This window comes from Lytechinus pictus, unplaced genomic scaffold, assembly GCF_037042905.1.
Source record: "Lytechinus pictus isolate F3 Inbred unplaced genomic scaffold, Lp3.0 scaffold_20, whole genome shotgun sequence".
Lineage (NCBI taxonomy): Eukaryota > Metazoa > Echinodermata > Echinoidea > Temnopleuroida > Toxopneustidae > Lytechinus > Lytechinus pictus.
Genome location: NW_026974141.1, coordinates 13,229,906 through 13,251,837, shown reverse-complemented (window position 1 = coordinate 13,251,837; position 21,932 = coordinate 13,229,906). Strand labels below are relative to the sequence as shown.

General features: G+C 38.0%; 1 protein-coding gene across 2 annotated transcripts; it reads left to right on the top strand.

The window, feature by feature from the left end:
* Window positions 1–1,824: 1,824 nt before the first annotated feature.
* LOC135157867 (uncharacterized) lies at window positions 1,825–21,780 on the top strand. 2 transcript variants are annotated; one of them, XM_064114964.1, is made up of 13 exons: window positions 1,836–1,890; window positions 3,340–3,468; window positions 6,679–7,120; window positions 8,110–8,322; window positions 9,378–9,553; window positions 10,504–10,770; window positions 11,877–12,130; window positions 12,886–13,771; window positions 14,860–15,037; window positions 16,830–16,967; window positions 17,636–17,855; window positions 18,550–19,013; window positions 20,003–21,780. In XM_064114964.1, the coding sequence occupies exons 3-13, from the start codon at window positions 6,686–6,688 to the stop codon at window positions 20,408–20,410; spliced, it is 3,639 nt and encodes a 1,212-aa protein (XP_063971034.1). In that variant the 5' UTR covers window positions 1,836–1,890; window positions 3,340–3,468; window positions 6,679–6,685; the 3' UTR covers window positions 20,411–21,780. The 2 variants fall into 2 exon arrangements, with proteins under 2 accessions (XP_063971035.1, XP_063971034.1); XM_064114965.1 differs by lacking the exon at window positions 3,340–3,468 and having other exon boundaries at window positions 1,825–1,890.
* The last annotated feature ends 152 nt before the right edge of the window (window positions 21,781–21,932 follow it).

The window sequence follows — 21,932 nt, the reverse complement described above, 5'->3', positions numbered from 1 at the left end:
AGACCACAAAACACAATTTTTTACAAAGCACTTAAAAAAAATTAATTTGTAAATCAAACAAAAAAAAAATAAAAGTTCGATTTCCGAGCTAAAATGTTCTGTATATTGACTTCAAAATTTGATATTATAAGCTCCTTATTAAACAAGAAATGAAAATCACCTAAAAGGCAATGCGAGCGCGAAGCGCGAGCGAAATATTTATATAGTGACATAAAGGATTTTATTATTATTATTTTCCAAGTCTTTCCCTCATCTTATTTTATTCACTCGTCTTCCTCCTTTTATGTTCCCCCTTTTGTTTCTCCTCTCTTTTCCCTTCTTTTTCTTTTTTTTCTCTTTCCCCTTTTTTTTCTTTTTTTTACTTCGCCAATAGGGGCGGCGGGCCCCTCAGGCCTCCCTGGATCCGCCTATGTCAGTGTTATGCTTGTTGGATTTTTCTCCTTTTATTCAAATCAACTTTTCGTGGGGGTGGACTAATTGTCCTTTAATATCAACAAATTTCGCGCTCTCATTAGGCTAATTATTAGATTGATCCATAAGATAATGATATATATCCACGAATTCCTAATTGTCCCCTTTTTTAGATTGGAATATCGACAAGTTCAAGCTCATGAGGAATAGGAAGATTATAGTCATCATTTTCATATATGATGACATTATGTCCTTAAAATATCCCGTCTTTGATCGAAATAACACTAATAATATCAGCTCGCACCTCGCGCTCGATCTATTTATTCATTGCGATCCATATCCACTTCACAATTTCCCAATACACAGTGCTACATAGTATATAAATTGACCCTTCTTCAGATCCGAATATCATTTTTTTTCAGCTAGCGCTTCACGCTCCCATTATTGACTTTCATGATAAAAGAAATGTATTTGGAATGCCCAGAACCCAGGTAGCATTATTAATGTAGGAAGAATTAAACCAAATTACCCATCCTTTTTATGATTTCAAAAACATTTATAGAGTGCCCCATTTTTAGGTCTGTAAATTTTTTTCCCGCTCGCGCTTCGTGCTCGCATCAATTATTTTGTTATATACCTATCTTGTTCATGATTACAAAAAGTGCCTAGAATATCCAGTTTTTAGGTCGGAATGACAAAAAATTTCTGCTCGCGCTTCGCGCTCGCATTATTTGATTATAAATTTTGGTGAAAATAACACAATTTTACAAGTTTTAATAATAGTTATTGATTCAGCTTCTTTTGGAATAGAACAATGAAAAGTCACTGTCCTAACTAAGAAAAAGAATAAAGATTATCCATTTGTTTTCTTTTTTAAATTTTCTATGGAAAAACATTACAAAGGGTGTAAAATGTACTTGCTATAGCAATTTTTGTGTTTGATTTCCATTATCAATCATGTTTAACATTACAAAACTGGACATTCGACAAAGGTTTTATTTCAAAAGGAGCTTATTCCACTTTTACAATTTTCAAAATTTCTTTGAAATTGATATTGATTGCTACATATTTTTAAGAACAATGTTATACATTTTTTTCATCATTAATTATTATTATTTTATTTTTGTTAATGTCGGTGAATGTTGGGTGTTGGGGTTTGCCCCCCCCCTTGCCCACTGATCTGTATACAAGTATACAATCAGTGGTTGCCCACTGATCTGAACATTCATATTAGTATTTTGCCCCATACATTATGTTCTGTGATTTTTGCCCTCTGACCTAACCGGGTGAGATCAGTGGTTTTGCCCTCACTGAGATGGATGTTTCGGAATTCCGGAATAGGCGTATATATATTTTTTTTTTTTTCATTTTTTTCCCGGTGTTTGCACTGCCGGCCCTCTACGTTCGTTGGGTGCCGGTATCTTCAGCGGTACAATCTTCTTCAGCTTGATCAGCGAAGAAGTCGGCTTTAAAAACCAGGTGAACAAATAGTTTATATATCATATTCCGCATCTTATTTACGCATAAATAGATCATGTGGCCTATATTTTATTTTTTTCCATATTATAAGAACGGCAAATATTTTGAAAGATGGATAGACGTAATAATACTGATCGAAAATCATCAGCAAAGCAACTCGACAATACACAGATACGTGCATGTGGGGCAAGCGTAAATTTGTTGGAGATCGCCAGGCATTGGCGCTAATGCGCTTTCGCACCCCGACGAAAATTAAGCAGGGGATCTTTCAAAACTTTCATGACGCCAGTCCTGCTGAAGTACATTGGCTCCACCAAGCCAGGAGGCTCCTAGAGAGTAAAAATCATTTATTAACCGTATGTGTGCGTACTAATTACTCTCCACCACGGAGCTGAGCCAGGAATTGCGTCCCATTCATGTGCGTGTACCGCAAAAAAATCTGAAATTTTCGCCCCCCCGACTAGACAGGAATAACCGTCGTTTCTGGGGATTTATTCAACAATTTCTGACATTTTACTGTAATCCCCATTTACCGACGGTAGGGTGTACGTGTGGGCTCGCATGTGTTCTCATTCCCTCCCTTTTGTCAATTCACAGTCCAAAGTTTGATGTAATTTTACACATCGAATTTACAATCTAAGGATGTATAAACAACAAACTTTTAATTCATGATATTCCAACATTTAAATACTTTAAACGATATAGATGAAAAAGGCATGAAAAATATACTTTACCGATGTTTAATTGGGTTGAACACGATAAAAATGGTCAAAATGGCAGCCAAACTATAAAATATTTACAAACGAACGTCAACAATCACGAATGTGATATCGATATTGCTTTCGATATTATACTATCTGCTCCATATGCGAACGAAACCGAAGATAAACGATACTAGTTATACTAGTACTAGTTCTAGTTATAATCGCGATATATCGATTCGAGACATTAAGTTAATAACGATAATGACGTCATTCAAGATGGCAACTTGCAAGAAAAACCGTCAGGTCAGGTGAAAATGTCTTAGATGACAGATTTCTCAATCATCCAGAGGATTTTTTTCAATAACTCCGGCCCAAGGTATGCAATTACTTAAGTTATTTATATTTCGCTGATAATGGAAACCATGAAACTTTCAATTTTGCTTAAAAAACAGTTTTAAATCGCGATCTATAAAACGCTAGTTCACTATACGTTGGCTGTAGGTACGGGGCCCCATCCCCTTCAGTCTATGTATGGTGAGTGGAGCCAACGTAGTTCAGCGGAACAACCAAAATACAGAGACTGAAGCTTTTGGTCTACCCCCCGACATGCCCGAGATTTCTACTTTCCTTCTAAAAGTTTTAGAAGGAAAACTAGATATAGATAGTAAAACTAGATCTAGCCCTAAATCATGTAAAACAACTTCATTTCTGACATTTCTACAATATCAATTTCATTTTTAAACAGAATTCGGAGTAACTTTACTTTACAATCCAATGACAATGTCATAATCGATTATGAGAGCATGCCATGGATTACACACTGTAGTGTTAGAACGAGGCATCATACTTCAGCTCATGACATTGGATTCTAAAGGTAAGCCCAGAATTCATTTAAAAAACGAGAAAAATATGAAAAGACGGAAAAATTGCCGCAATGTTTACGTTGCCATCTTGTTTTCTTTGTTTTTCACCAAGCGGCACGACGCACATCTAATAATAACTCTCTTAATCTTCTAATAACTTTCTTAATCTTTAATGGATTTTCCTCAAACCTTCAATGTTTTTTATTATTTTTTCTGTTATTTTTCCAACAAAGTTTTTGTCAGGGTGAACTTCCCCTTTGGCCCTTTAAACTAAGGCTGAGCCAGGGCCAGCTTCTATGATTACCAGTGCAGTCGTATCTATCTTGTTTGCCTGAGACGAGAACAACCACTTTAATAAATGAGTAGTTATCTATATGGTAATGGGCATGATTGGGGGGAGGGGGGACAGACCTCAACCAGGCTCCAAATTCCAAAACTTGCTGAATTTCACATCCATGAATAAGATGCCCATCAATCAATTGTCATCCGTACTTTCTTGAAAGTATTTCTATTTAGTTGGAAACCAGGGGGGCGTTTCATCAACATTTTCGTCCGACAAGTTGTCAGATCTGACAACTTTCCTTGATAATGATTGGCTGAGAGTCACTGTTACCATAGTAACTGTCGGATAAAACAGTACTTGTCGGATAAAACGTCTGACAAGTCCTTTCATGAAACGCTCCCCAGGGCATTTGTCTGATTCATTGTAGTGATAACTCAAAACTGGAGTATATAAATCCTCTGAACAGATGCATGTGTATGTTGCTCAATCATCATGCAGCGTTTTGGTCTTCTAAAGACTAAACCAAATTCCAGATGGGCGCAATGCCATGTCTTCACTTTGCAGATGTCTGCAAAGTCCACAATTGTCTGTTTGCAGTTTGCAGATGTCTGCAAAGTCCAGACAATTGTCCACCTTGTCTCTCATAGAGACGCCGAGCTTGAGTAAGGGTTTCATGAAAAGGGGCCCAAGCGATTATTTTCATCTTTCCCAAAACTTTAATATCCTTACAGTTCACATTTTTGTGTTGCCATTTTAATTATGCTCCAGCAGACGAAGTCCGGAGGGGGCATTAAAGGGGAATCCAACCCAAATAAAAACTTGCTTTTATAAGAAAAATCAGACAAGTTGATAGGTGAAAGTTTGAACAATATTGGACAAACAACAAGAAAGTTATGAATTTTTAAAAGTTGTAAATATTGGTAATCACTATACCCATGGAAACTTCAAATTGGCCACATATGGGATGTCATAGTGATGTAAGGCAAGGACTACTCTTCCATGTACTCCAATACATATTATGGCTAAAATGTCATTTTTCCCAAAAGTTTTATTTCAAATTATATTTTTCTTTCATGAGGACATAAAACAATATACTACCTGTGTTATATTTAGATTACTGCCCCAGGGGAATGGGTACTCAGGAGAAAACCACAAATCCCTGATAATAAAGTACATGGCCTGTGGGAAAGTTGTCCTTGCCCCTTGTCATAATAATTGGTTTCTGCATGATAACTTATGAAATATTCAACAGATTTATAAAAAAATTGGTGTGTGTAGGTAGATGACACCAAAATACAGGCTAAGTTTGAATTCGGAGTCCGCAGGTCAAAGGTCAAAGCTCATATATGCGAGTTGGTTCAAAGGTCTAAATTTGTACATTATACAGTGCATCCCACAAAAAACGAAACCAAGATTTATCGATGATTTATCATAACTTAATCACAAATACAATAGACAAATGACCTACCATTGTAAAGTTTAGAATCTCCTCTTTCATCTAAAATTACTTAGATTATTTCTCATTCACGCATGAGTGAGCAAAAACAAAAAAACAAGTTGAAGAGGGGATACCAAAAAGTCATTTGGCAGGCTGTATCTGGGTTTCAAAAATAATGCCACATTTTTAAAAAGTTCAATATCTGCTCTTTAATTTGATACCTCAATTACAGAAAATGGTCAAGAAATAAAGTTCTGGTTATTTGAAATAAGGCTTGAATTCATGCTTTTGTGATGTGCCATTTTGATTTTTGTAATAGCTTGCTTTTTGGTCTTCCGTCTCGTCAAATTCAAAGATTACAGCTCGTTCAAAATTCAGCAGCGCGACTCGTAACACAAACAAAGAAACATGAACCAATTTCCCCAGTCTTAAAAAACTTACATTGGCTACCTTTCCAATCCCGCATACACTACAAAGTACTTCTATTCGCCTACCAATGTTTCCATCAGTTTGCTCCATTGTATCTCATTCAATTGTTAACACCATATAAACCTGAAAGAATGCTACGTTCAAGTAAAAAGTCATTAGTACAGTTCCCACATACTGTGACAAAGTCATATGGGGAAAGATCATTTTCACATGCAGCTGCTATTTTAATGAATAATCTGCCAGAATATCTTAGAAATATACAACCATACGAAAAGTTTAGAAATAGCTTGAAAACACATTTATTCACCATTTTGTAAACAATTAATGTAAGAACCCAGTGCTCTCCCCTCCATCTCCACTCCTGTAAAAAACGCTTAGAGACATGCAACTGCTTATGTATTTTGCGCTATACAAACACGTTTCATTATTATTATTCAATAATTTCATAAAATGAAGAGGTTCTACAGGATAGCGTTCAAACTCACTTGACACTCCGTTTTGTTGACCATCAGCCATGCATAAAGTCTTTTGTTAACCATGCGATAGCTTCTGTGGGAAACCGGTGAAAACACGTTTATTTAATGAAATTATGGAAATACAAGCATTGTTTCGAGGGAACATAACTTTTTTACTTCTTGACCATTTTTTGTGATAAAGGTATCAAATAAAATGGCAGATATTGAACTTTTTAGGCATGTGATTTTCTTTTTGAAATTCAGATACCCCCCGTTAAATGAGTTTTTGGTATCCTTTCTTCAAATTGTTTTTGCTCACTCATGCGTGAATGAGGAATAATCTAAGTAATATCAGATGAAAGAGGAGATTCTAAGCTTTACATTGGTAGGTCATTTGTCTATTGTATTTGTGATTAAGTTATGATAAATCATCACTTAATCTTGGTTTCGTTTTTTCTGGGATGCACTGTATATATGCATATTGGTTTCTGCACAATATTAAGTTCAATCATATTGAATGAATTTCTGATCCCGTTAAGCGGGGGCATCTATGTCCTTTGAATACGTCAAATTTCTAGTTATCAATATATTTAATTTTGATTGATACCCCTTTTAGAGAAACTATGGCCACGATTAATCAAGACCTAACCAATGGCACAGATCCTCCTAATGGAGAAACATGTAATGCCACAGCGATGACTGCAGACAACCCTTTAAGCAGCGAAGATATCATTCTCCAGACCTTGAAGGAGGGTATAGGTACACCTGATGAAGCGCAAGGATCCAGTGGTAGCATTCAACAGAGCCAGAGGACAGTATCACCTGATAATCCTGCAGGCAGCAGCGACAACATTCTTGAGGGCAACTGGGAGATGGATGCAGAAAGCAATTTAGAACTGAGAGGAACTGAGCAGAACCAGAAACCAACTCCAAGAGTTTTCACCGCAGGAGAAGGAGAGATTGGGGGTTACCATGGTGAGAGTCATCTTTCCATGAGGATGTCCTCAGCCTGCAAAGGGCCTCTGAAGGATGTTGACAAGGATCATCCTCAAATTTGGGTGAGAATCATTCAGGAGGTTTTCCAATTTATGATGTGGAGCTATTAATGAATTTATCAACTATAGGCTACCACACTGATGTATGTTGATAAAAAAAACCAGCAGTTTGCAAATTTTCTAATGATATAAACAAATTGAATTATTTCATTTCAGAATAACTATTGTATTATTGTGCTGTTATCGGTACGAAAATTCTCCGTCGATATATCGCTAAAAGTATCTTACTGATATCGTCAACTATCGACTAAAGAACATTTTATTAATAAGTGACAATTCCGTTTATTACATAGAAAATCCATACGCATTGCATTGATTAGCGATGTCACAATACTCGCGCTGGAAAAAATTTGTATCTGCCACTGTACCAACAATGCTTTAAAAGATTTATGTTCATTGAATCTAAATGAGTACATAACATATTGTGAAAAACATATTTAGCATGAATACATCCTCACCTTTCACGTTATTAGCATTATTTTAGGGTTGGATGAAATTTTATTGATGATTTGGGGGCTTTTTGGACATCTGAGTAGTCAACAACTGTCACCTATCCACCATTTTGGATTTCGTGCTTTTACATCTTCGAACGTAGAGGGCAGCAACACACAGCCGTATTGCTTCTACATTATTTGGTACTTGTTTTGGTCGCTAAATTGAGCTTGTGCTTATAAATGTTTTTTATACAATCCAGTGATGGAGTCGAGGGCAGTCAGGATGTTTGGATTGTCATGATTCATATTTTGTTGAGATTTTGGAGTGATTTCTGTTGCTGTTCTGTGCATTTTGAGGAAAATATGTTTTCTGTGATTTTCCGTATAGAAAGCCACTTTCTTTTTCGAAAGGCTGTTTCCGTGAATTCCGTCCGTTTTCCGCGATAAAAAGCAATCTTATTGGAAAGAGTAAAATGAGAGGAAAATTTAAACAAGTATGCTTAATTTGAATGATGTTGGTGAACTATGTCATATTTCCTTTTTTGACTGAAACCCCAGGCATTACTCCCAAAGGACTACGACTACCACATCTGCGCCATCGAGATTCCAGATCCAGATAAGCCAGACCAGTTTAAGATCGGTTTTCGTTTACCCATCAAGACTGAAAAGGAGATGGATAGATGGATCGAGGAATACCAGAAGGTCAGCTATACCCAGTATCGGGTTGGACGTGGCAATCGCAAATCGAAGGCTGTCCGCATTCTTTACCAAGTAAGAATGGAAATTTCATTTTGAGCTACTAGTATTATAACGTTTCCTTCCAAATCTCAGGTCCGTTTTATAGTGATTGTAATAACTTTGCATTATAATAAATGACCTTTGAATTCTTAGAAACAGGCAATTCAATTTTGTTTCATATGATGCCACATTTGATGCAGTTCAATAGCTTATTGGATGGCTGTCCCCAAACTATTAAAGCTAGTCAAAACTGGGATTACAGCTGACAGTAACTAAACAGTTTGTGTTGTGCAGCAATGCTTATTTCTATTTGTTTTTTATAAACTACATTTATATTGCGCAATTTCTATATGTATATACTCAACTGTACATTACAATAATGTTTTTATTATTATCCCGGCTATAGCCATGCTGCCTCAGGGAATTATTTTCCTGGTATCGCATTGCAATTTGCTTCCTATTTTTGAAAGAATGCTTTGCATAAATTCTTTTGTATAGCATATTTTTACATAAGACTGTACATTACTTAGTCAAGAGCTTTTCTCTTATGACCAAAAATGCTATTCAAATTTGTAAAGCAAAATAATTCCCTGTGCCTACAGGCGCTCTGGCATTCAAGGAATTTCTTCCTGCCGGGTACCCATTCACCTCACCTGGATTGAGTGCAGCACAATGTGGGTAAATTTCTTGCTGATGGAAAACACGCCATGGCTGGGAATCGAACCCAAGTACTTTAGATTGAAAGACGAGAGTCATAACAACTAGACCACGACGCCCCCACATAAGCCCTGTTTATTGAGTCAATATTTCATTATCAAGGCTTGAATTAATACAAGATCCATCAAAACCATAGCCAAGGATGCCCTTTTTATTGACATCAGGACCTCTCTCATTGGCCATCAAGATTTTTGTGTTTTTTTATTGTTTTTTATTTGTTCCATTTGTGCTGTATTATAGAAATGTGCCCTACAGAAAAATGGTTAACCCTAAAAATCTATTTAAAAAATCTGTATGGTAACAAAATTTGAAATGTGCTTAGGGCATTTCATATTGTTAAAGTAAAACACATTTTCTTACTAATCTTTTAGAGACACCTGAAGTGCCAGCACAACATCATTCCAAGGAAGAAAGGTGAAACACCGAAAAGATCTTTAACCGATCGGAGCAGTGCTTGGCGTGGTCCCCAGCATACCGGATGCCAAGCCAAGCTGAATATTGCCATCAGGGTTTACATCAAGGAAATCTCAAAGAATCGTCTCAGTAGGTAGGTGGTGCAAGATGTGGGGGATGCATACGGGCTGAGGGAAATTTAAGCACCGAAATGTTGAAAATTGCCCCCATAAGCTATTTTACTGTCCACTGACAAAAGGAAGCAACTCGGCAATGAGCAAAGAAACAATGATTTACTCTTTTGTAAATGAGGAAATTGTGTCATTGTTTAATGTGGAAATTTACTTGCTTTTGAAACATCTATATTTCAGAAATTGGGGGCTATGTGACTCAAATTACTATTGTATTATGTAGAGCCTACAGAAAATATCCCAAATCATGGAAATAATCAAGAGTTGCTTCCTTTTGTCAGTGGAAGGCAGTATTGGGTTCCATTCAAAAGGTAGCTTGGAGTGAACAGGAAAACAAAATGGAAATATGTGTTTCCTTTAATGAGGGATATAATAAATACTACATTTATCTTGTAAATGTTGTTATATTTAAAAACCACATGTATATTTCTTAGCGGTGTAAAATTCATATTATCGACAGCGAAGTATTTGTAGTTGCAGCATACATAGATTTAGTGAGAAAGCCTTTAAAATCAAAATGAATTGTCACCATATCAACGTAGATCTAGATTTCGTTAACTTCAAAATCTAACTCTGTTGAAATCATGATATCTAAGCTGGGAAATGATCACACTGTAAAAAACAATACAAACAAGTACATATTGGACAGTGTATTATTTGGCTGAAATGCCATGCTTTTTTTGTCAATTTTTTATTGATTACACATTTTCTACTTGAATAATGTTTTTTTTTTTTTAATGTGTACATACAAACATTTGGATGGTCATTTTATTGGATCTTGTTCAAAGGCTTTTTAGATTTTTACCACAACTGGCATTTATTCTTGTATTTATATTTTATTTTGATTATTATAATTATATTATTTGTATTTGTATTTATTTCGTTATTATTATTATTTCGTCTCTCTTATCAGGAATCGAGACGTCCATATGCCCAACTACCCGGCCATGATCTCGATCACACACATCCACAACCACGAGACGAAGAGCAAGTACGCGCTTCGCTTTCGTCCCGTGGACAAGACGATGGAGGAGTTCTACACGGATCTCTTCAAAGCAGGTCATAGCGCCCTCACGGCATGGAGTTTCTTCCAGTGGAAGCGCTGGGCGGAGTACGGAATAGACTATGAGAGGATGGTTATGGATAGGGCGTACAATCCGGATATGGCTTATGTATACAGGTTTGTTAATACTTTTCACTGCTCCGTGTTAGTATAATAATATAATAGATAGGGCGTACAATCTGGATCTGGCTTATGTATATAGGTTTGTTAATGCTTTTCACTGCTCCGTGTTAGGATAATGATATAATATTTGGGAAAATCGAGTCTAAATCCTCCTAACATTGGTACCATTTGTGCTGAGCCATTCAAAATTTGCATTACCCCAAAATACTTGATAAGGATGCTTAAAACTCAAATTAGGAATATGGAAGAAAGCTTGATGAGTGTATTATCAATACAGCAAAACAGCTTCTTTTTGTATTAAATGACTATAGACAAAACAATACTGTTAATCTGCTTATGGTATTGGCATTTGTCATTGTAAATATCAATTCTTATAAGACAGTACAAATTAGAGGGTTGTGCAGTTATTCTAACTGTTATTTCACTATACTGCTGTACATGTTGTCAGTAGAAAAAGTTCATATTGTACAATAACGATATGTCCTTGCATAAAGATATTGCTAATAAAATATTTGCACCAAAGTCCCTATGCCAGATATGTAATCAATCTTCGCCTTTGATGATTTGCAACAACAAAAAAATGATCGCCAAAGGTCAGGGTTCATGATCATCTCATCTATGCTACTGACCGCGATTTATCGCTAATCTCCGAAGAGCGGAGGATCAAAACAGAGAGAGAGAGGTTCCCAGCCCATCAGGGAAAATTATTTTACTTTTTTCCAGTAAGGGAAAAATCAGGGAATTTGATTTAAAAATACCTCAAATCAGGGAAAAATGCCTCAAATGAGGGAATAATCAGGGAGTTTTGATCGGCCCAAAAGTCGAAAGCACGGTAGTCAGTCAGACTCGTTATATTTTGTTGCATATCAAAACAACATCCATTAAATGACTGGTTATGGTGGTACTAATTAGTTTTACATTGTTGTTTTTATACTGAAAATACATGTAATTCACTGCAACACCTTAGAAAACATGCGAAATTGGGATGGGTTTAAATAATTTGTAGGGAATTTTTTAAACTTCATCAGGGAAAAATCAGGGAATTTTGTTTTCTTGAAAAGCTGGGAACCCTGAAAGGTATTTTCTTTGATATTCCCCAGGATTTTCTATCGCATGATCAGAGAGAGGAAACCCCACCTGATGAAACCAGTCAAGTCCTCCAAGCAACGCAGCGTGGGCATGGTCCAGACCAGCACCCCTGCGACCTTGGGCGCCACAACCCTAGGGGTGTCCTCTACCAGTGGACTTACCAACGGTGGACTCCCCAACGGCCTCGGTACCGAGGTCATCATGGAGGGGGATGAAGGTGAAGGAGACGTCCCTCAAACAAAGCGGATGAAACTTGATGTTGGAGGTAACAGTTTGAAACTTGCTCCGTAGATATTGTTACAATCAGTAAAGGAATTGATTAATCATTTGAAAGGGCTATTTCTGGTTTACTAGACTTCTTTCTGGTCCATAACAAAACATGGGTGTAAAAATTATTGTGGATTGTAAATTCTGGAAAATACTTGTGGCAGATTTAGAGTTAGTTTGATGAGAATGGTTTCCCCAAAGAAATAAGTTTTTGAGGAAATCATCGTGTCAGTGCAGGAACGCCCTTAGTAGCACGCATAAGGGCATTGCGCATGGGCATTTCTGCACCGATGAGGTGCGCGGAAGTGTGGTGCAAAGGGCATTCTTGCACCAACACAACAATATTCAGGGGCAGTTGGAGCTGCAGTAGGGGGAAATAAGGCCATAACCATGTGAAATTTTCTATGCTATTTTACAGTAGATAGTCATCAACAGGTCACATATGTTATGGTGTATTTGTCCTGACTCTTGCCTTGTATTGAGAGGGTCGTATGTTCAAATCCCAACGTGGCATTGTTGTCCTTCGGCAAGACGTAAAAATATCTCTCATATGTTTATCTATTTTCAAGTATTGCAATATTTATTTTGATTTTCAAAAGAATAGCAATATTTAGTTTCATACTCAGGCAGATTTTCTATGAAGTGTTGAAAGAATGGAATAAATGCCTTTTTATTAGTGAAGTATTAATTATTTTTTTTTCACTTTTAAAGCATGCAAGTTGTTCAATCTCCATTTTTTTTTTATATCCAAAGGGAACAGAGTTATAGAAGCAGATGTGATCAAGGACAATTCAAACTCGGGAATCATTTTCATGGAGACGTCTTCTGTCATGGCCAGCTCCGGCCTCCTCAGTAGCACCACCTTGAACAATTCAAACCAAGAATCCGAGACGTTTGCCGAAGAAGAAATATTGGAGGAGGAGGAAGAAGATTCTAAAGACTTTTTTGCACATGGCTTCAGAACACGTATCCGTGGTAAGAACCTGAAGCGGAAGAACCTTGTGAACCTGAAGGAACTCTATGAAGACTTGGAGCAGCTGATATCAAAGCATGTCAACGAGGTTCACCCGGCTCATGCACACCTTGCAAGGATCACAGGTGACAGGGACGATATGATCATTGCGATCTGTACCCCGCTCATGAGACGGGCCCATGGGAATCTCCCCGCAGCAGGTGAACTCTGTATCCTCGACGGGACGTACCAGAGCTTTGGTCAGGTCATGTGCTACGTGGTGTCCTTCATGGTCCCAACCAACGCTGGAGGGATTCCTCTAGGGTTCCTGGTCCTGTCGTCCATGGACCAGGTCTTCATTACACAGGGCTTAGAACTCTTCAAGATGCTCATTCCTGATGATGCCTTCGGGTGCAGAGGACGAGACGGGCCATCGTTCTTCTTGACCGATGAGGAGCACTTCAAGCTGGAGGTCGTCCAAGCGACCTTTCCCAATGCCAATGTCCTGATTAGTCCCTACCATCTGATCACAATGACGTGGAGATGGATGGCTGATCCGAAGAGACGGATCCAGACCAAGCACCACGCTGCCATCTTTGGTTTCGTCAAGGACTTGGTAAACAGCCAGTCAGCTGAAGAGCTAAACAGCATACATGTCCAGATCCTCAACAGTGAGGTCAATAAAACGTAAGAAACAGGTTTAATAAGTTATTTCTCCTAGATGAGTGCTTTTGTTAGTATCATGGTATAATGGATAGGGCGTACAATCCGGATATGGCCTAGTGTGCTGGTAACTACATGACAGATTCCGCATTATGCTTAGTTAATGTGCCTCAGCTCTGGTTTGATCAGGGCCCTGTCTTACAAAGAGTTACGATTGTAACTATGGATAGCCAGCAACGTCAGCATCTTATAAATGCATGTTTGTTCAAAATATTTTCTAGATATAATGTATATTCATAAATTCATTGTTTTCTTGACAATTTGGAGTTTTCCCCTTTGTTTTCAAAGGACATTTAGCAAATTTCCTGTCGAATAATTATGACACTGATGGATTTCAATAGAGTTACGATTGATTGGATCAGTCGTAACTCTTTGTAAGATGGGGCCCTGGACCATGGTGCATGCAAATTCTGGTAACTATGGCGTCCATTGATAACATCAATGGAATCCTTGATTTTGATGTGCTTTTGACCATTGTTACCATGGTAGTTACCATTTTTAGATGGCAAAGTTACCATAGTTATCTGTGATATCTGTAAGGATGATGATGATGAAGAAATTGAAAATACTTGAGATAATTGATGCTACTCTGTAATGCGCTTATATGACTTAATCTTCTTAGCAACAGTTGTTTCATCAAGGTTTATTTACTTTTTTTTTTTTTATATTCGTGCGGATATTTATTTCCTTATAATAAAAATGATCGTACAGTTGAGTCTGTGTAAAGCTGATTCTCCATTTAACATGTGATTGACCAAATCAAAGAAAATTATGCAAAGTCCTTTTATATTTGCTGCTGGTAAGTAAACTTTTGCTTAATTTGGAACAGATATCTGTGGTTCTGAGAAATCTAAGTTAGGCAAATTTACTTATATATGCACTTGTATTGCACCATCTATCATTTGTAATTATTATAAGGCACATAGGAAGGAAGAATGAACATCATTGTTACAAATCTGGATTGTATGTTTTAATAGAATTGTCGGTGTCATCCTACCACAGTTTCCTTTGTCTGTGTTTCATACTATGGTATTTATTGCAATTGTTTTCAGGTACAGGGAGTTTGCCCCGTTTGTGATAGCTGGTATCGTGAACCGATGGAACGAGTGGATGCTACCCGATAACCATCCCATCCACACGATGGGCGTGGGGTCGTGCCCCTGGCAGAAGGTCATGAACTGTATGAGAGACAGGGTTCTGATGAAGGGAAGACACTTCAACATATTACAGGTAAGAATAGGGGTGGTGATGGTTGTGATGGTGGCGATGGTGGTGATGATGATGATGATGATGATGATGATGATGATGATGATGATGATGATGATGATGATGATAATGAGGAGGTGGAGGAGGAGAATGATGGTGATGAAGATGATAACGATGGTGGTGATTGGATAATGATGATGATGATGATGAGGATGACAGAGATGCCAACCGTTACGGATTCGCCGTATTTGTTCCGATTTTATTCCTCCAATTACGGTGTTACGGCAACAATAAAAAGGTTACGGAAAAAACAACTACAATACATGTGTATTGTGTATTGCTTTGCTGTGCATGTGTATATATGCGTGTATTGTGTATTGTGCATGTATATGCGTGTATTGTGTATACATGTATCATGCATGCAGCGTGTGTGTGGCCAACGGTAAACCAACGGGAGTTTCTCTACTATAATTTATAAACGCGCGCACTGCCTACTACGTTCATTGAGTTATGCTTTTATCAAGGCTTTCTGATTAGAATTATCGATATCCTGGCCAATCAATGCGAGCGACAAGTTCCGAACGCACGCACATAGACAAGCACAAATCAGCGGCACGAATCGCGGTATAATAGCGACTGGTAAATACGACTGTAAAGATGATGACGTCATCCAAGATGGCAACTTACGATGACCAACGAAGGAATCGAGGATGACTAAGTTTTGATCATCATTTGAAAGGAATTAGCGGTAACTGCGGTCTAAGGTTTTATATATTTTCTCGTAAGTTTGGATGTAATTATTTTTTCATAATGTGACATTTGATGTACCAAAAACGATCCGAAAATCGGGTTTCCGCCGAATGTTAGATCTAACGTTACTGCTGCATGCTGATACGGAACTCAGGGAGCTCCGGCCCGAAAAACGGGCCGGAGCTCCTTGGGTTACGTACGTATCAGCTAGCCCAGAGCTCCCTGGGTTAGCTGATACGTTGTCTTAATGTACGGGCCAACAACTCTTCAGTCTATGTATTGGTGAGTGGAGCCAACGCGGTTCAGCTGAACAACCAAAATACAGAGACTGAAGCTTTTGGTCTAGCGTTCTATGAGAAACACACAACTAACTACCGTCAGTTTTTCAAACCTAATTGACTTCAAAGTCATCGATCACAATAAGGTAAGAAGCCACTTGGTCCTCCCCCCCTCCCCTTAATTTTAGGTGGGGGCAGACCCCCCCTCCTAATTTTTTTTTTTTTTTTTTTTTTTTTTTTTTTTTTTTTTTTTGCTTGTCCAATTTTTTACCTGTGACATGTGTCCATCCCAAAATTAAAGGTGGACCCCCCCCAAATTTTTTTTTCTTGGACACTGTCCCGGCCCGCGATGAGTTTCAGTATTTTTGGAGGACACCTAGTGGCATCCCTGTATAAACGATGCTACTTCGCGGGATGTTCCTGAGAAACTCCCATTTGTTCCTGACAAATATGGTAAATATTCCTGACAACCATCCCTTTAGGTTGGCATCTCTGGGATGATGATGATGATGATGATGGTGGTGATGATGATGATGGCGGTGGTGGTGGTGGTGTTGATGATGATGATGATGATGATGACAATGGAGTAGTGGTGGTTTTGGTGGTGGCAGCGATGATGATGATGATAAATATGGTGGTGTTACTGTGATGATGGTGGTAGTGATGGTGGTGGTGATGATGATGATGATTATGATGATGATGCTGATGATGTCCATGTTAACTATAATATCCAAACAGTGTAGTTGAGTGACATAACTGTAATTACACAATTTACTTCTTTTCTTTAGATGACTCATTTTCTTCTGAATGGAGTTGACAGAGCATACCAGACAAACTTGGAGGAGGGGTGTAAGAATGACCCCAGTGACCTCTCATTTACCCCAATCTTCCTAGATCCTTACATAACCAAGACTGGCATCACTCAGGTAAGGTCATGTGACTTCCATCTACGGAGTGCCAAAGCAGGCAATTTTCTAAGTCCTTTTTTTTTTTTAAACCCATGTAGTCATTCAAGGGGTCTTCAGTGCCCTTAACTGTTCTTCACATGTAAATGGTGCTATATGCTATTCATCATCATCACCTCTATCATCATCATTATCAGCAGCAGCAGCATTATCATCATCACTTTCCTTACCAGATTTACATCATCATCATCATACTCTTCAGCATCATCATCATTACCATTTTCATCACATCATCATCTTTATCATCATCTTCATCATCTTTCTTGGTTGTTTCACTTCTGCTTTATGTTTTCATCACAGCCTTAATTTTTAACACTTAAAATATGACATTATGCGAACCATGCGTTATATTGAAGTGTCTCAGTAGTAATTCTCTACCAACAATTGAGCTGGAAGATAAGCGTTGGTCATTACCCTTATCTCTTGATTCTCAATTCATGTTTCTTTTACCCATCAGACTACTAAATTATGTAAAACCCATTGGCTTTGTAAAGGAACCACCAGGTTCAAGAAGACAATGGGTTAAGCAAGATTCATATTTTTCTTGATTTTTAACCTTGCAATATCATGCGGTTTGATATCCAATATCATTATTATTCTCCTTATCATTCTACTTCTTCCTATGACAGCTAAGCCCAACTGAATACCACGTCAACCCGAGGAATAAAAATCTCTTTGGCGTCTTGACGGTCAACATCGAATTTGGCGTCTGCTCCTGTATCGCCGGGAGGGCGGGCTATTACTGCGTCCATCTCGCCTCTGTTTACAAGTTCTTCAATGTCCCCATCACGTCGAGGGCGCCGTTCGAGTTGTCGGAGGAGAAAAACCGCATCTATAAACTTGCCACAGGTAATACAGATAGCTTGCAGGTGTATTGGTAGAGTGATAAGAGGGAGGAGGATCCTTTTGGCAATCAGAGTCCCTTGTCATAAAGTCTTGTTATGATAACAAATTTCATTTATTTATTCATTTATTTAATTCAACTATTTTCAAAAGCAAGATAAATATACAATGATATTCAAAGAACACTACATCATAACAATACAAAGTAAAAATAAACGGTTTGGGAGTCCAAAGAAGTAAAGTTTGTAGTTATGGCTCCCTATACAAGACTAAGTTACAAGCTCAAGTTGATTATTAAAGGTCAATTCCACCCCTGAAAGATGTTGATTCGAATCAAGAGAGAAAAATCAACAAAGCATAACGCTGAAAATTTCATCAAAATTGGATATAAAATAAGAAAGTTATGACATTTTAAAATTTTTCTTATTTTTCACAAAACATTTATATGCACAACTCAGTGATATGCAAATGAGTCGATGATGTCCTTCACTCACTATTTCTTTAAATTTGTATTTTATTATGAAATATGAAATATTCTAATTTTCCTCATTCTTCTGTAAAAAAAAAATTCTTTCCTCCCTGAACATGTGGAAATACCATTGTTTATCATTTTATGGTTCAACCAAGTTGGTTCCTTATGGTGGTTAGCAGTATGTGACAGAGCCTCAATTTTCTGACTCTTTTTTTTTTTATTCAACAGGAAAGAAAATCATTCACGAGCAACTGCTAGACACCATGCAACAGCTCGCCCAGGTCGTGGAAGCCAACATGTCGACCCTGAAAGAGCCTATCAAACACTTCATCGAACAAATCGAGAGAGCCGACTCGGCCTCAGGGCTCGTCACCGCTCTGGAGAAGTTCCAGGTTCTGACGAAAGAAGAGGAGGAGGAAGCGAAGGATCGGATGGAAAGAGAGAAGGTAGAAAAGGCAGAGGAGGCAAGAAGGGAGGAGGCGAAGAGGAGAGAGGAGGAAGAACAGAGGAGGAGAGCAGAGGAAAGAGTGAAGGAGGAGCAGCAAAGAATGGAAGAGGAGGAAGAGAAGAAGAGGAAGGAAGAAGAGAAGCAGAAAGAGGAGGAAAAGAAGAGGAAGAAGGTGGAAAGACTATCCTGGCTTTTCTCTGAGAATACAAACCTTGATGTGAAGACCATCGTGAGCTCTGAAAAGGTAATTGCACATCCATTTTCACAAAGAATTTCAGATTTTACATTGATAGTTTGTACTACAGCAGACATTACCATCAATATTGTATGTAGTTCCTCCCCCCAAAAAAATCAATTGGTATTGAATTTTACTATTACATGCATAAAGTCCGAATTATGATCTAATTCATGTAATAAAGCACATTTTGTACTGATGTACGATTTGGCATGGAATATTTTCTTGTGTGTTTCTCGATTTATTACTTTTCTGTATATTTTTTAAAATCAAATTTCTCTGTGACACATAACCAGCATGAAACAAATTGATTTTGATGATAAATAATGACAATGATCGCATAATTGTGAATTTGTTTCAAACTTTATTTCTTAACTTGAATAATTGTTCTTTTCAGACCAGAGGGATGTTTCATAAAGCTGTTTGTAAGTTAAGAGTGAGTTTAAGAATTACTGGTGAACCTTTCTTTCGCACTAAGTAATCACCAATGAACATTTATTGGTGAATATCATTTACCATGGGAAAGGATCACCAGTCGTTCCTTAAGTCCCTCTTAACTTACGAACAGCTTTATGAAACGGCCCCCAGATTATGCAAAAGGTGTCAAGTACCTACTTAAGTCAGATATTCGCTGCAAGTCAAATATTGTGATGACTAACTGGTACTCAAAATATGAATTTTGTAACTTCAAGTACGGAGAAGGCTGATAATGATAAATTCCACGAGAAAGGATCACCAGTCGTTCCTAAAGTCGTTCTTAACTTACGAACAGCTTTATGAAACGGCCCCCAGATTATGCAAAAGGTGTCAAGTTCCTAACTAAGTTAGAAATTCTCTGCAAGTCAAAGATTGTGATGACTAACTGGTACACAAAATCTGAATTCTGCAACTTCTTCAAGTATGGAATAGGCTGATAAATTCCTGCAGGAGTATGTGGATGGAGGGGTAGTTGTGATTTTGTAATGATTTTATCTTCAAATGATTTGATCTCCTTACAGGTACCAGATAAGAAAGTGACGGAAGCAGAAGCGGGAAAGAAGCCACGTACGCCGATCATGACACCAGGACGGGCTGTGACGCGTGGTGTAACTCGCGTGCAAGACTCAGAAAACAAAAAGAAAACACCTGCAAAGAGACTAGCAAAGTCACGAAGAACTCAATCCCCTTCAAAGCAAGCTGTACAAGCAGCCAAAACATATATAGATAGCTTAGAAGAAGAGAACGCAAAGGACAAGAATCTGATCATGCTTATGACGGATGAGGGAGGGATGTTGGTGAAAGGAACAGTGGCCGAGATGGCATCGCTAGGTAGGGTGCTTGTCATTAATAAGCCAATCACGGACCAGCAAGTTGGTATGGTGGTGATGAAGGACAAAAAGAAGGGGAAGAAAAAAGGGAAGTCGTGACACGAGAGCATGATCGGTGGGAATTGACCAATCGGATGCAAGATGCTGACCGCATAGGGGCATGGATGATGTTCAGGCAACCAATCAAAGATCAGCAAGTCGTGCCATAAAAAAATGATCAGTTGGCACTGACAGATCAGATGCGACATGTATTCATGGGCAAATGATCATGTTATGCCATCCTGTTGCTGATTGGCAAGTCGTGGTCAGGGAAAAGTCAGGGAATTTGGAAAATTTGTGAAAAGTCATGGAATTGCATTTACCTCTTGGCTCCAGTTTGTCATGTCTCGCAACGTTCATGATTTTTCCCAGTTTTGTGACATCCCAAATTCTACATAACTCACGGGACGTCACAAGCAGTCATGGAAAGCAGCAATTTAGTCATGGAAAAGTCTTGGAATTCTGTTTTCAAATTTCTCTGGGAACCCCGAGTTGGTACTGACCAATCACATGGGAGGGTCAGTCCTGCTAGCCAATCAAAGATCAGCAAGTCACATGCCATCAAAACATGATCAGTTGGTACTGACCAATCAGATGGAAGGGGCAGTTCCACTAACCAATCAAAGATCAGCAAGTCACATGCCATCAAAACATGATCAGGTGGAACTGACCAATCAGATGCAAGATGATGAGTGCATGCGAGCAAGATGATGATCTGCCATCCAGTCATAGTTCAGCAGATTGGCATGGTGATGATGAAAGGTGAAAGATATGGAGTCGTGTAAAAAAAAAAAGCATAGTCCATTGAAACTGACCAATCAGATGAGAGATGATGTATTCATGGGGGCATGATAATGTCTGTGCAGCTGATCACAGACCAGCAAGTCATTTCATTTGATTCTGTTCGAACTCATTTTTAGATCGTTACCACAACTGGTATTTATCTTTAAATCAGAAAGCTACCATCTGTGTAGGTAGGGATATGGATGCACATAATTTAATGAACTTCTCTTAAGCTAAAGCTGGATCAAAATATAGCCAAATCCCTTTTGTGGTGCAAAGAAATAACCAAAAATAATTTATTTGTTATTTTTGGTCATTTTGTTATTGTGATAACTGTTATCATTGTTATTGTTGCCATCATTTTCATGATATTCATCTCCACCATCAGTTATCATCATCTTCATCATCGTTGTCATTGTTGTCATCATCATTATTATCATTCATCACCACCATCATCATCGTTGTCAGTCATTTCATCATCATCATCACTGCCACCACCATCATCATCACCAACATCATCGTTGTCATCTTCACCATCGTCATCACCATCATCTTCACCACCATCATCATCACATGATCTTCGTGATAATTATCTTCACCAAGCCTTATGAAATGAATGTTGAATAAATAACAGAAATTGGAAAAAAGTAAGTGTATGAATCATTCAAATTTTGATCAATGAATAGAAAAAAGTGAGTTATGATTGATGGTAAAAGGGTGATATAAAGATAAGGTTTTGGATAAAAGAGAAGGGCAAGATAAAGCAAAGTATAAACTAAATGAGAGGGAAGGGTGAGAG

Bases quoted from the DNA above. Each gene is read 5' to 3' on its own strand.
- LOC135157867 (XM_064114965.1), top strand. From the start codon at position 6,686: ATGGCCACGATTAATCAAGACCTAACCAATGGCACAGATCCTCCTAAT. The intron at 12,131-12,885 runs GTAACAGTTTGA...TTATATCCAAAG, and splicing joins GATGAAACTTGATGTTGGAG to GGAACAGAGTTATAGAAGCA. The intron at 16,968-17,635 runs GTAAGGTCATGT...TTCCTATGACAG, and splicing joins CCAAGACTGGCATCACTCAG to CTAAGCCCAACTGAATACCA.